We start from the raw sequence: 16,082 nt of genomic DNA on the forward strand, positions 1-16,082 counted from the left end.
ATATATATATATATATATATATATATATATATATATATATCCCCTCCAGCAGATGTAAGTTTCATGAAGGCAGGAATCTTTGTTTTGTTCAACATATCAAAAACACATAAAAGAATGCTTGGCATGCAGTAGACACGGAATAGTTGCTGAAATAAATTAATTTTCCAAGTGTGGTATTGCAAATTTTTGGTATATAACTTTTATCAAGTAGGAATCTCTCTTTAACCTATTAGCTGACAACATTTAAAATCAGATACGGAAATTTATCAAGTGTTTTCTACACTTACTGAAATAAACATGATTTCCTATGAATAATCCACTAATTTTTAAACTTTGAAATTTTTCTGTTGTACTCTTTGTGCTATTGGGATAAACTATTCATTCTTTATTTTTTTATTTTTTGGTAGTTGTAGATGGACAGCATACCTTTATTTTATTTGCTTATTTTTATGCAGTGCTGAAGATTGAACCCAATGCTTCACACATGATAGGCAAGCACTGTGTCACTGAGTCCCAACCCTAGCCCCCAAAATATTCTTCCTTGATCATGATCGTTACATATTATTGACTTTGGAGAGATCTAATATTATTCAGAATTTCCAAATCTGTGTTAAAAAGTAAATAGGACTTTTTATGTGGTTATGCTATCATTTTTCTAGACTCATAAAATATGTTGGCAACTTTCCTCTTTCTTTGGGTTCTGAAACAACTTGCATAAGAAGGAGTATTCCTTGAAAGCTTGTTACAGTTCACTTGTAAAACCATCTAAGCTTGGAGTTTTATGAGAGAAGGATGACAGTAAACTTCTTTGATTATCATTTTAATGTTTCCAATAGTATTGTTCTATTCAAAGTTTCTGATTCTTTTTTTGTGACAGTTTTCATATTTTTATGTTTTTTCTAAAAATGAAAACTTCATCTAGGTTTTAAAACTATAGCAAATTTTGCTCATTTTATTTAAAACACTTGATAAAAACCTCTGTGATGTATACCTTATTCATTCCGTATTTTAAATTTATATATCTCTTATTTTTTCCCAGTCATACTTGCAAGAGAATTAAGAACCCCTTCCCCTTCTGCTTTTCATTGACCTCTTCCTTTGTATTTCTTCTTTGGGTTTGCCATATGTACTTTTTAAAATGTTAGCCCATTTGTTTCCAATCTCTTGTTTTCTGATGAATGCATTTGAAAATGCAGATTTCTTTCTTAGTGCTGAATTCCTCAAATAAGTTGAAATTGAACTATGACAAATTTTTTTATCATTTAGAATTTTTAATTTGTACTTATTGATGGAATTATTTTAAAAAGATTTAGACGTGTAGATTTTTGTCATATATCATTCTTTAAAAACATGAAAAGGAGTTTATGTGTATGAAATAAAATTGTTAATATTTTTCTAAAATTTTGCCACTGTCACCTGGCCACAGCAATCGTAAATTGTTCCTAATTGTAATGCATCCAAATTTCAATGTTACAATGTAAAAGATGTAGATTTTAGAATCAATGAAATAGAATATATTTTAATGTCAAGTATTGAAAGCTATGTATTTTTTGTAAATCAAGTGGAAGTGAAATGTATGAGCATTACATAGTGATTTCCTTATTTTTTCTGAGTGGTCTTTAAAGAAATCATTAAAATGCCTTCTTGCCTATAAAATCTCAAAGAAAGACATTAATCCTTTTAAAGGTGGAAGCTAAGCTAATGATTAATGAATGAAAATTGAATGAATAAATCACACCAATAAAAACAGCCTGTTTCTTCTTCTTCCTCCTCTTCTTTTTTTTTTTTTTTATCTTCTTCTTCTTCTTTTTTTTTTTAAAGGCAAAAGCAACAACAATCAAAGAAGCCCTAGCCAGATGGGTAAGTATGTGAATTTTTCCTTCTTTTAGAAGCCATACAAGGAAAATTTGGATATAGTTATTTAAATCCGACCACTCAATACAAGGTATCCTTGTGATATTGGAACTGTTCAGCTATCTTGTCTGTGGTAGTAAATACATGAATTTATACAGTTGATAAAATTGTTTGGGACTTAATACATACATACAAATATATATTCACTCATACACGTAAGTGAGTACTAGTAAGTTTGGGAAAATCTAAATAAAACTGATACATTAATATCAGTAGCAATACCTTAGTTATGATATACTGTAGTTTTATAGACTATTACCATTGGGGAGTAATATTCTGGTCAAACTGTACATGGGATCACTCTGTTTTTGTTGTTTTGTTTTGTTTTGTGGTGCTCGGAATCAAACCCAGGGTTTGTGCATGCTAGGCACAAACTCTACCACTAAGTTGCACCCATCCCCACCCCTCAAATATCTTAACAGAAATGTCAATAAAAATATAAATATGGAAAGACTGATTAACCTATGGCTATAAAATGGCTGGAACCTTTGTATTATAGTACATTTTCTTTTCCAGTTTTATCAGTCACTTTCAAGTAATAGAGTGGTAAATATTGTGGATTGTCTAAGCTTTAATCAGATGATAGTTTTAGCCTGTTGGATGTTAGAACAGAGATAGCCAGTATAGACCAATGTAAATTACACATAAACAACTAAAACACATGGAGTAAAAATACTAAAGTATATAGTAATATTAGAGAGGAAACACATTGTAAAAAACATGCGTTAAATATAAACCATAAGTGTGGCATTCAGCTATTCATCACTATGACCAAAATACCTGGCAAGAACAACTTAAAGGAAAAAAGTTTATTTTGAGTTTATGGTATCAAAGGTTCAGTCCAAGGTCAGTCACTTCCATTGCTCTGGAGTGAGGCAGGACATCAGGGCAGAATGGCATGATGGAAGAAAGCTGCTCAGCTCATAACCACCAAGCAGAGAGGAAGAGCCTGGGACAAAATATGATCCCCAAAGACATACTCTAGTGAAATACTTCCTCCAGCCATGCCCTACCTGCCTACATAATCCACCTAATAGACTACTGAAATTATTAATCCCTGAAATCGACTTAAATGGATTAATCCATTGATTAGATTATAGTTCTCGTAATCTGATCATTGCACCTCTGGACATTCCTGCGTTAACTAACATGAGCCTTTTGGGGAACACCTAATATCCAAACCATAACAATGAGTATTTTGAATATTAACATTCTGTAATGTGAATAGTTGTAATTCAGCATTTATAGATAAAATTTCCATAGAGTACAAAGATGGCACCTTAATTTCTGTGCCCAGTAATAACTTTTTTGTCTATGCTATATAGTTTGTTACAAAATAATGTACTCTTTACTTTTATAGCTTTGGAAAAAAAAGTCTTTTTAAAAATTTTTTAGTTGTTGATGGACACAATACCTTTATTTTGTTTTTTAATTGATTTTTATGTGGTGCTGATGATCGAACCCAGTGCCTCACACTTGCTAGGCAAGTGCTGTACCACTGAGCTACAGCCCCAGTGCTCACATTAATTTTTTTGAGGCGGGGGTGGGGTGGGGTGGGTACCAGGGATTGAACCCAGGGGCACTTAACCATGGAACCACATCCCCAGCCCTATTTTATATTTTATTTAGAGACAGGGTCTCATAGAGTTGCTTAGTGCCTCACAGTTGCTGAGACTGGCTTTGAACTCACAATCCTCCTGTCTCAGCCTCCTGAGCTGCTGGGATTACAGGTATGCAGCATCGCACCCGGCTAATTTTTAACATTTAAAAAATGTTCTTTGGGTTTGGGATATAACTCAGTTGGTAGAGTGCTTGCCTTGCATGACAAGGCCCTGGGTTCAATTCCCAGCACCATACACACACACACACACACACACACACACACAGAAATGTTCTTTATTGGCACATAATTGTACATATTTATGGGATACAATGTGACATTTTAAAAATTTTTTTAGTTGTAGATTGACACAACACCTTTATTTTTATGTGGTACTGGGGATCAAACCCAGGGCCTCACATGTGCTAGGTATGTGCTATATGACTGAGCCATAATGCCAGCCCAACAATGTGACATGATATATGTATATAATGTAAAATCATCGATTCAGTATTATTAGCATATCCACCACCTCAAACATTTATCATTCCTGTGCTAATATTCGAAATCCTTTCTTTATAGTTATTCTTAAATATATAATAAATTATCATTAACTATAGTCACCCTACTGTGCTATAGAATACTAGAACTTATTCCTCCTATTTGTACCTGTTACTTCCCTCCCCCTTACTCTTCCCAGCATCTGGTAACCACTATTATACTGTGGACTTCTATGAGGTCCACTTTTTTAGGTTCCATAAATGGGTGAAGACCTTTAGTATTTTTCTTTCTGTTCCTGGCAAATTTCACTTAAAATGAATGAGTCCTCCCAGCTCATCTGTGTTGCCACAAATGGCAACCCATCATTTATTGAAGATTTGAGGGGTTTAAGTTTTCTTTCCCCTAACCTACAAATGTGTGATACAAAAGTACTGACTGGATGTATGTTAGATCTCTTTCAATGGACTATATATTTTCTATTGTTGATGTGTGATGAATTGATTTTTAAAATGAGCCTCTTTGTATCCTACATTTCACAAGGTTAATCTAATCAGTGGATCCATTTAAAACGATTTCAGGGATTAATAATTTCAGTAGACTATTAGGTGGATTATGTAGGCAGGTAGGGCATGGCTGGAGGAAGTATTTCACTAGAGTATGTCTTTGGGGATCATATTTTGTCCCAGGCTCTTCCTCTCTGCTTGGTGGTTATGAGCTGAGCAGCTTTCTTCCATCATGCCATTCTGCCCTGATGTCCTGCCTCACTCCAGTGCAATGGAAGTGACTGACCTTGGACTGAACCTTTGATACCATAAACTCAAAATAAACTTTTTTCCTTTAAGTTACAGAAAACACAGGAAGGCAAAGGAAATGGTCCCTGAGCTTCAAGTTGTGTTGGAAAGAGAGAACTATCTCCAAGTTAGTGATGTGCTTGGAAAATATTAATAGGCAGCTTGTATGGGTAATTAAATTTTAAATTGTATGCTTAATACTAAAACTAAATACTAAGGTAGGATTTAGTGAATTAGAGTAGAACAGATAGCTTTGATCTCAGCTATGTTATAAAGAGAATATCTTTAAAATTTCTTATATTGGGGGTTCTAGCTCAGGCTGAAATAAGTATAGAAAAAAGATGATGAATGAAATCTTACCATTCTGAATCTGATATTTAATGAGGTCAGTTAGGGACAAGGAATATTTTTTAGTAAAATCAATTGATAGACTTTTTATTTTATTTTATTTGTACTAGGAATTAAACCCAAGAGTCTTACCACTGAGCTATATTCCCAGTCCTTTTTTATTTTTCATTTTGAGACAGGATCTTGCTAAGTTGCTGAAGTTTCACTAAGTTGCTGAGGCTGACCTACCTGCCTCTACCTTCCAAGTTGCTAGGATTACAGGCACGTGCCTCTACACCTGGAAATGGATAAACAAAAGATTTTAAACAATATAAAAATATAAGTGATTTTTTTTCTCCTTATTTCCTTTTGCTAGGGACCTAACAATTATCTGATTGAGCCATATTAGGGTTATTAGGTTATTAGGGTCAGCAAATACATGGTTCAGTAAGTGATGAATAATTATTAAGTAGTTATTAAAATTCTAAAAATGTTGAAATCAAAATGTTGAAAGGCCTTCAGGAATCTTGCCTCTTTTGTTATACATCATAACTAGGGATCATTTTGTTCCAAATTAACTTTTCTCATAGGAAGAGAAAACTGGTCAGAGGCCATCTGAAACCAAAGAGATAAAACTTTATGCCCAGATTCCCCCAATAGAGAAGATGGATGCATCCTTGTCCACACTGGCTAATTGCGAGTAAGTTCTCTTTTCATCCTTCTAGTATTGTTATTTAGTTTTCCTTTCTTTTTTCCTTTATACTAGGATATATTTGTTTTCTGTGATTTTCATATTTTTGTTTGTTTATTGTAATTCTTCCCTTGGGAAAGTTAAATGTGAAAGATTACTGGTTTATAGGATTATTAATGGAATGATATTTTTCAATATAGTTTTTATGTTATATTTTTATATTATATATTATAATATAGTTTTATATTATAATATATTATATTTTATAATATATTTTATATTATGATACATTATAATATAGTTTTATATTATAATATAGTTTTATATTATAATATATAATATATAATATAAACAATATAATATTATAATATAGTTTATATTATAATATAGTTTTTATATTATAATATAGTTTTTTTTATAATATAGTTTTTATATTATATTTGGAAATGGAAAAGTCCTAGTTTTTTGGAAGAAGCTAAATAACAGAATCAACTGTTACTCTGTCATTTGAGTCAACTACTTTTTCTTGTAAAATTATCCATCAAACTCAGAACTGCATTTTTTTACTGATTACCTAAGGAATACACATTTTTTAAAAAAACTAAAAATACATTGCAAACCATCCAGGAAATATAAAGAACACAAAATATTAATGTCAACCTAAATTGTAGTATCTTGTAAAATCAATGTTAGCATTTTTACATAGAGCCTTTTAATTTTTACCCCCACTACTAGGGATTGAACCCAGTGGTATTCTACCACTGAGCAACATCCCCCCAGCCCTTATGTTTAGACAGGATATCACTAAACTGCCAAAGCTGGTCTTGAACTTTTGATTCTTCTGCCTCAGCCTCCTGAGTAGCTGGGATTATAGGTGTGTACCACCTCACCAGGCTAATTTTTTTTTTTTAATCCTAATTGGGATAAAATTGCACTTGTTTTGTAATCCTGTTTCCTATGACTTCAATGAGCAGATCTATGTTAATTTCTTTTAATTTATTTTCTAAATATTCTACTCAGTTTTTAGCAGGATTGTATGCTAATTTGAGGCAATTATACAGTGACACCTCATAACCATATTTTCGGGACCCTATTGTCTCCTGTCAGGGTTGTGGAATACTGTAGAGTACCTGAGGTTCTTTCTAACTTCTTCACCGTGTGTTTCTATAAATGTGATCCCTTCACCACCTGAACTTTCTGCAGGAGATAAGCTCCATCCCAATTTTATAGAATCATACTAAGGAATTCTAAGAATCTCTACAGTAGGCAATTGGGTAGTACTTGGACACATACTTGTGAACACATATTGGTGAACACATATTTGTAATATTACTCATATCTATTACTTAATCTTTGGGATTAAAGGGAAAAGCAAACATATGTATTTATTGTGTGCAATTCATTCATTGTGATGAAAGCATACTGGCTTACATAAAAATCTACCTTGGGATTCATATTTGGCTTCTAGAATGATCTTTTTTTGTCATAAAACCATCAAAAAGGTAAACAAACTTGAGAAGATTTTGTATCCCATGCCAAAGCCTTCAGAAACCATTTAGAAAGAGTCAACCTGTTCATATTTTTGCTGACAATGTCTTTGGGAAAGCTATGTAAACAAGATTTAAAGAATTCTTTTCCAATAATATTCCTAGATTTTAAGGAACTTTATTTATCACTGGTAGGTCTCAGGAATGGGGGATAACTAGAAAATATACAGATTTGGTGAAAACCATATAGTAATTGCTTTTGCTGTTTCAAACAGATAAATGAATAATTCCTCTTCAAGTCAAATATAAGGGTAAGACACGTGTTCTAGCATCAAACTTACCTGGATTTTAATTTTGGACCTGCCACGTTGTGATTGTGTAATATTGGGCAAATTGTTTAACATCTTTGTGTCTCAGTTTCATTTGTAAAATGTGGATAATAATAATATTTATCTCAGAAAATTGTGATTGTTAAAATAATTCATGTAAATTGTTTAGAAGAATAGTGGGCACACATTAAATGTTCAACAAATTAGCCTTTATTATTATATGTTTTGCATGAAATTTCTAATATATTAAACATTTTAATCAAGGAAGAAAGATTAAGAATGTTAACTATGTTCCCTTTAAAAACTTTGTTTTTATATCATTAAAATATGGATAGAAAAAGTCTAGAAAAATATATGCAAAATATTAAAAGTATGAATCTCTAGGGAGGGTGGGACAATTGGGATTACATATGACATTACATTTTTTCAGTATATATTTCTGAAGGATTTAACACATGAAAAAATATATCTTTACAAATGTATATACATAATTGTGTTTTTGAGGTTTGGAGCTTTTTGTTTTGTTTTACTAAAAGGAGTTGTATAAAATATATTGTTTTACAAGATGGTTTTTAAATTTAACTTACATCATGGACATCTTCACAAGTCAGTATCTATAGCCCAATATCATTTTTTAGTATCAGCATAGTATTTCATTATCTATTCCAAGTTGACAGATTTTTTCAGAGTTTTTTCTATTATAATTATATAATAAGTAGTCTAGTTTGTATATCTCTTGGCACTCATCTTTGTATTTTAGTAGGCTGCATTCCTAGCAGTAAAATACTAAGAACATTTGCATTAAAAAATTTTTTTTAAATTAATATTTATTTTTTAGTTTTCAGCAGACACAACATCTTTGTATGTGGTGCTGAGGAGCGAACCCGGGCCGCACGCATGCCAGGCGAGCGCGCTACCGCTTGAGCCACATCCCCAGCCCAAAAAAATTTTTATAGATAACACCAAATTGCCTCAAAAAGATTTTTTAAATTTCCTACAATAAGTGTGTATTAACATTTACAAGGGGGGAGGATTGTTTCAAAAATGAATGAATTCTATGACTGAATGAGGAAAAAGGATTCAATGTAAAAAAAAAAAGTTGTTTAAATATTATCTTCCATGGGAACTACTATTGAGGAATAATTTCTAATATATTATTATAAGTTTTTCATGTTAATTAAAGTTTTTTCTTTGTTCTTTTAAAGGAAGCTTTCACTGTCTACAAACTGCATTGAAAAAATTGCCAATCTGAATGGCTTAAGTAAGTGATCCATGGTAACAGATGGTTCTTGAATTTTAAACATTCCAGAGACACTATGTAATTCTAGAAGCTGGCACCTGTTTCTTTAGGTTTTTGGTTTTTTGTGCTGGGGATTGAACCCAGGGGTATTTTACCACTGAGCCACATCCCCAATCCTTTTTATTTTTAATTTTGAGACAGGTTCTCACTAAGTTGCTCAGGGCCTCCCTAAATTGCTGAAGCTGTCCTCAGACTTGCAGTTCTCCTGCTTCAGCCTCCCAAGTCACTGGGATTATAGGCATGAGCTACCACACTTGGCCTGGCACCTGTTTTAACCGCAGTATTGTCAGATGACAGAATGTATAAACGATGAGTCTTACATTTGATTATCCAAAGAAAATAACACTTGAACATTTTAACGATCTTTTAAAACTTTCATAAAAGTTGAAATACTTTAAATAGGAAATCAGATTTTTGTTATGTATTTATTTCTTTGTTTAGATTTGTCTTGTATGTATTTCAAACTTGTTATATTTAAAATTTAATCCCTCATCATGTCTTGTTTTCCCCATATTCTTATTCTTGTTAATGACATGTCCACCTTCTTAGTTCCCAAGGTCTCTGATGATCAACTGGTTTCCAATTGCTGCCATAACTTGGTGACTTAAGTCAACTGAAATTTATTCTCTCACAGTTTGGGAGATCATAAAACTGCAATAAGTTTCATTGGACCAAATATCAGGCCACATTCCATATGAGGCTTTAGGAGGGAATCTTTTTCTGGCCTCCTCCATTTTCTTTTTCTTTCCTTCATTTGTTCCTTCCTCCCTCCCCTCCCCTCCCCTCCCCTCNCATATACATCTAAACTGGAATAGAATTTACAAAAAAAAGTATGAACTCTTATAGCATAGGGTCCAGTATGTATTTTTTAAATTTGATTTTTTTTCAATGCTGACCACAACCAAGTTGATTTCACAACTCATTAATGGATTATTACCCATAGTTAGAAAAAAAACTACCTTATGACTTTTGTGATAATCTCCTAATTAATCTCCTTTTCTCCTTTCTATTGTTCAGTTAAACTTTATCAATGATACCAGAGTTTTCTTTTTAAAAATATTATTTTTTCCCAGGCATGGTTGGTGCATGCCTGTAATCCCAGCAACTCAGGAGGCTGAGGCAGGATGATCCCAAGCTCAAAGCCAGCCTCAGCAACTTAGCAAAGACCTAAGCAATTTAGCAAGACCCTGTCTCAAAATAAAAATATAAAAAGGACTGGGGATATGGTTAAGTGCCCCTGGGTTCAATCCTTAGTACAATAAATAAATAAATAAATAAATAAATAACTTGTTTTTATATCATTCTTCTAGATCTGAGACCTAGGCTCTCCTTTGCTTGGTAAAGACCTAATGTCTTAATGTCATAGTCAAAGCCATCTAAAAGTTTGTATCAAAAAATTAAAAAAAAATAGCTGGGTACGGTGATGCACACCTGTAATCCCAGCGGCTCAGGAAGCTGAGGCAGGAGGTCATGAGTTCAAAGCCAGCCTCAGCAATGGTGAGGCACTGAGCAACTCGGTGAGACCCTGTCTCTAAATAAAATACAAAATAGGGCTGGAGATGTGACTCAGTGGTTGAGTGCCCCTGAGTTCAATCCCCACTATCAAATAAATAAATAAATAAGATACTTGTACCACTGTATTTATCCCAACATACCATTGCTTTATTATGACTGTACGTATTTATTGATGTAACATTTTTCATGGAGAGCAGCCCCCTCCTATAATAGGAAAATCCTATAAGAAAATAAAGATTAAGAATGCCACATTCAGGGCTGGGGATGTGGCTCAATCGGTAGCGCGCTTGCCTGGCATGCGTGCGGCCCGGGTTCGATTCTCAGCACCACATACAAAGATGTGTTCGCGGAAAACTAAAAAAAATAAATAAATATTAAAAAAAAAAAAAGAATGCCACATTCAAATGTTACGTCCCTCTCTAAAAACTTTCCTAATTTCCAGCATCATAATTACTTCTTTTCTTTTCTTTAGAAGAATGTTTTTACGTCCCTCTCTAAAAACTTTCCTAATTTCCAGCATCATAATTACTTCTTTTCTTTTCTTTAGAAGAATGTTTTTAATTTTTTTTAGTTGTAGATGGACACAATACTTTTAATTAATTTATTTTTTTATGTGGTGCTGAGGATCGGACTCAGTGCCTCACACATGAGTGCTCTGCCCACTGAGCCACAACCCCAGCCCTCATAATTACTTCTTCTTTGAGAATATTTATAACAGTCTACCTTGGATTGTAATAATAATTATCCACTTCATATAATTATGGTGAAGATTAAATGAGTTAGATTACATGAAATACTTAAGAATTGTGCTGGTTCAGATAAAGTGCTCAATAACTATTAATCACTATTATAGTTGAGAATATGTTTTGCTCTTTAGATAGTGAGCTTCTTGGGGGCATGCATAACATATTATTAGTCTTTTCTATTCCAGATCCTTTCCCCCCAGTACCTTTCTCAAAGTTGGCACTCCAGGGTCTGGAGGGAGGTAGAGCATTTGCCTACTGTGTGAAAGGAGGGTGGGTGGTAGAGTGCTTGCCTACTATGCAAAAGGCCCTGGGTTCAATCCCCAGCACCACCACCAAAACAAACAAACAAAACACACACACATCGAACTTGGCATTCTATATTTTTATAGTGCTAGAGGGAAGTGTTAACTATTGGAGCAGGCTTAAAATGACTCCCTCTATTCTGACTTGTTGAATAATTTGTTCTCTTAGGTAATTAGTCATTTTATTCTCTNCCCTTCCTCTCCCCTCCCCTCCCTTCCCTTCTCCTCCCTTCCCTTCCCTTCCCTTCCCTTCCCTTCCCTCTCTCTCTCTTTTTGTAGTACTGGGATTGAACCCAGGGGTGCTCTACCACTGAGCTACATTTCAGCCCTTTTAATTTTTTATTTTGAGACAGGATCTTGCTAAGTTGCCCAGACAACTTGCCATCCTCGTACCTCAGCCTCCAAAGTAGTTAGGCCTCTTCCATTTTTTTTTTTTTCCACATTTTTTATTGGTGCATTATAGTTTTATATAATTATACAATTTATTGTTACATATTTGTTCATGCTCACAATTTAACAGTATAATTTGGCCAATATCATTTCCTAGTATTTCCCCTTTCCTCCTCTCCTCCCTCTCCCTGGTCCCTTTTCTCTATTCTACTTATGTTCCTTCAATTTTCATGAGATCTGCCCTCCTCACCATTCTTTTCTTTTCCTCACTAGCTTCCACATATGAGAGAAAACATACAACTCTTGACCTTCTGAGTTAGGCTTATTTCACTTAACATAATGTTCTCAAGTTCCATCCATTTTCCTGTAAATGATATAATTTTATTTTTTTTTTTATGGTCCTCTTCCATTTTCTAATGGGTGCCATACTCCCAATCTCTGCCATCACACTGACTTCTCCCATTCTGTGTCAGGTCAAATCTCTGCCTCACTCTTGTGAGGATATGTGTGATTGCATTTCGGCCACACTGAGATATTGAGGACAATTTTTCCATCTTAAGATCCTTAATTTAATCATACCTACAAAATACCTTTTTGCCATTTATGACAGATCCTAGGGATTAGGATACAGAGGTACTTATGGGAGAACCATTATTTAGCCTACCATATTCTCTCTTCACTTAAACCCTACACCCAAGTTCATCAGTAAGTCCTATTAATTCTACTCTTTGAAGCAGCTTTCAAATAATTTGTTGCTTTTCCATTTCTAGGAGCCCCAACTTGAATTTAGCTTCCCATTAGATCATGTTTATCAAACATTTTTACCATTTTCTACAGTAAGAAATAATATGAATTTATTATATATTCATATGAATATACATATAAAATATATACATATACATCTAAACTGGAATAGAATTTACAAAAAAAAGTATGAACTCTTATAGCATAGGGTCCAGTATGTATTTTTTAAATTTGATTTTTTTTCAATGCTGACCACAACCAAGTTGATTTCACAACTCATTAATGGATTATTACCCATAGTTAGAAAAAAAACTACCTTATGACTTTTGTGATAATCTCCTAATTAATCTCCTTTTCTCCTTTCTATTGTTCAGTTAAACTTTATCAATGATACCAGAGTTTTCTTTTTAAAAATATTATTTTTTCCCAGGCATGGTTGGTGCATGCCTGTAATCCCAGCAACTCAGGAGGCTGAGGCAGGATGATCCCAAGCTCAAAGCCAGCCTCAGCAACTTAGCAAAGACCTAAGCAATTTAGCAAGACCCTGTCTCAAAATAAAAATATAAAAAGGACTGGGGATATGGTTAAGTGCCCCTGGGTTCAATCCTTAGTACAATAAATAAATAAATAAATAAATAAATAACTTGTTTTTATATCATTCTTCTAGATCTGAGACCTAGGCTCTCCTTTGCTTGGTAAAGACCTAATGTCTTAATGTCATAGTCAAAGCCATCTAAAAGTTTGTATCAAAAAATTAAAAAAAAATAGCTGGGTACGGTGATGCACACCTGTAATCCCAGCGGCTCAGGAAGCTGAGGCAGGAGGTCATGAGTTCAAAGCCAGCCTCAGCAATGGTGAGGCACTGAGCAACTCGGTGAGACCCTGTCTCTAAATAAAATACAAAATAGGGCTGGAGATGTGACTCAGTGGTTGAGTGCCCCTGAGTTCAATCCCCACTATCAAATAAATAAATAAATAAGATACTTGTACCACTGTATTTATCCCAACATACCATTGCTTTATTATGACTGTACGTATTTATTGATGTAACATTTTTCATGGAGAGCAGCCCCCTCCTATAATAGGAAAATCCTATAAGAAAATAAAGATTAAGAATGCCACATTCAGGGCTGGGGATGTGGCTCAATCNTCAGTGGTTAAGATGCCCCAGGTTTAATACCTTGTACCAAAAAAAAAAAAAAAAAAAAAAAGATGAAGAAAAAGAATTCCCACAACTCAATGGCAAAGGAAATCTTGATCAATTATTGATGTCTGCTATAAACATGGAATGAGAGAATACAGGTATTTGCTACACTTGACTCATCTCATTTTGGTTGTGCTTGTAATATAAATACTTCCTTAGTCAATGGTTAGGAAATACATTTTATCTGTGACTATGAAACAGAGAAATTAACAGAACCATATAAAAGATTGAATTTATGCCTCTAGCTTGCCTGTTACCCCCATCCTTTCTTAAATATGATAGTTTATCTATTATGCTATGGCAGAAAGTTTAAAAATACATACGTATTCCTATTTAATAGATGGTTTATAGGAAGAATAAACACAAGGACAATTTAGTGTACCAAAACTGGGACTGGAAAATTCTATGACATGACTATATCCACAACCATGACTAAAAAACTATATATTGTGAGTATTAATAATCTCATATTAAAGATTAGAAAATAAGTTTTGTTTTCTTGTATCTTTGGCAACACAAACAAAACTATACTCTTCCAGGTTAGAAATAAACATAAAACTTGAAAGCCCTGTTTTGATTTCCATCATGACCTTGTATGAAGAAAACAACAGTGTTTCCCTTCTAGTGGTACCTTAACGTATGCAACATATAAAATAAGGAAAATACATAATCGTGTTTTGTTAGAATGTGTAGTCTATTAATTTTGATATCATAATTTACCTATTTCCCTTCATGGCAATAAATGTTTTGAGCCCTTCATTACCATTTTATGTGCATTTTTAAATGGGAGTTTAATATAGTAAGTTAAATATCTTTGAGAGTTGCATTTATTTATTTCCTGTGACCTCATCATAATTGATCAGTCAGTTTTGGAAGTGGTTCTGGGAATTGAACCCAGGGTACTCTTCCACTAAGCTACATCCTCAACCCTTTTTATTTCATTTTGAGACCGGGTCTAGATTAAGTTGATTAGGCTGGCCTGGAACTTGCAATTTTCCTGCCTCAGCCTCTCCACCTAGCCAATTAGCGTATTTTGACATAAATGATTTCTCTTTCCTTTTTTGTTTTTGGTACAGGGGATTGAACCCAGGGGCACTTAACCACTGTTCCACATCCTCAGCATCCCATATATTTTTTTTTGTAGTTGTAGTTGGATAGAATGCCTTTATTTTGTTTTTATTTATTTATTTATTAATGTGGTGCTAAGGATCAAATCCATTGTCTTACGCATGCTAGGCAAGCACTCTGCCACTGAGCTACAGCGCCCCCACAGTGTATTTTTAAATATTTTTTGTTATAGTTGGACATAATACCTTTATTTTATTCATTTATTTTTATGTGGTGCTGAAGATTGAAACCAGGCCTCGCACGTGCTAGGCGAGCACTCTATCGCTGAGCCATAACCCTAGGTGCCATCTGCCAGCCTTTTTTATATTTTGAGACAGAGTTTCACTGAGTTGCTTAGGGCCTCACTAAATTGCTAAGGCTGACTTTGAACTTGCAATCCTCCTGCCTCAGCCTCCCGAGCCACTGGGATTACAGGTGTGTGCCACTGTACCAGGGCTCTTTTTCCTCTTTGGAGCACTTTCAGTATTAGGTTTCTATTGCACCATATCCTCCTGGTTTTCTCCTCTCTTTCTGACAACCCGGTTTTGTGTCCCCAGCTTTTAAATATTGGAGTGCTGTCAAAACTCAGTTCTTGCATCTTTTTTCTTTGTTCTCTTCACTTACTCCTCAGATTATCTCATCCAGGGTCATGGCTTTACCATATATATGCAGATGGCTCCCAAATTTAAATATCTACCCCTGAGGTCTTCTCATACTCCAGGTTCACACATTCAGTGTCTGAATTCCACTGGATGTCTAATAGATATCTCATACTTTAACGTGAGCCTCTGGGATTACAGGCGAGCACCACTGCACCCAGTGATAATTTTTTTACTCTTTTATATCCCTTCTACGGCCTATTATTTCTATAATTTTATGTTCTGTTACTCTCTTCCTTTATTCTCTCAGGTAACTTCTTGTGTTTTGTGAACAGATTGGATGTGGTTCTGCTTACAAAGCCTTTGCACTTAAAGTTCTCTAGCTGTTTCACTGCCTTTGAGTATTTGTTTAGAAGTGACTTTCTATCTAAAATATCAACCTCTCCCAACACCTTTTATTTCATTCCTTTTATCTGCATATCTCTTTTTTTCCTTCATACGGATCATACCTTATATACTTACTCAGTTTATTGTC

General features: G+C 34.0%; 1 protein-coding gene across 1 annotated transcript in view; it reads left to right on the plus strand.

Annotated features, from left to right (window-relative positions):
• Dnal1 (dynein axonemal light chain 1) overlaps positions 1–16,082 on the plus strand; it is a 37,981-nt gene that overhangs the window by 3,340 nt on the left and 18,559 nt on the right. Inside the window, exons 2-4 of the mRNA XM_015493721.2 lie at positions 1,822–1,860; positions 5,724–5,833; positions 8,846–8,901. Of these exons, the coding sequence (XP_015349207.1) occupies positions 1,822–1,860; positions 5,724–5,833; positions 8,846–8,901 (205 nt within the window). The remainder of the gene's footprint in view (positions 1–1,821; positions 1,861–5,723; positions 5,834–8,845; positions 8,902–16,082) is intronic.

This window comes from Marmota marmota, unplaced genomic scaffold, assembly GCF_001458135.2.
Source record: "Marmota marmota marmota unplaced genomic scaffold, marMar, whole genome shotgun sequence".
Taxonomy (NCBI): domain Eukaryota; kingdom Metazoa; phylum Chordata; class Mammalia; order Rodentia; family Sciuridae; genus Marmota; species Marmota marmota.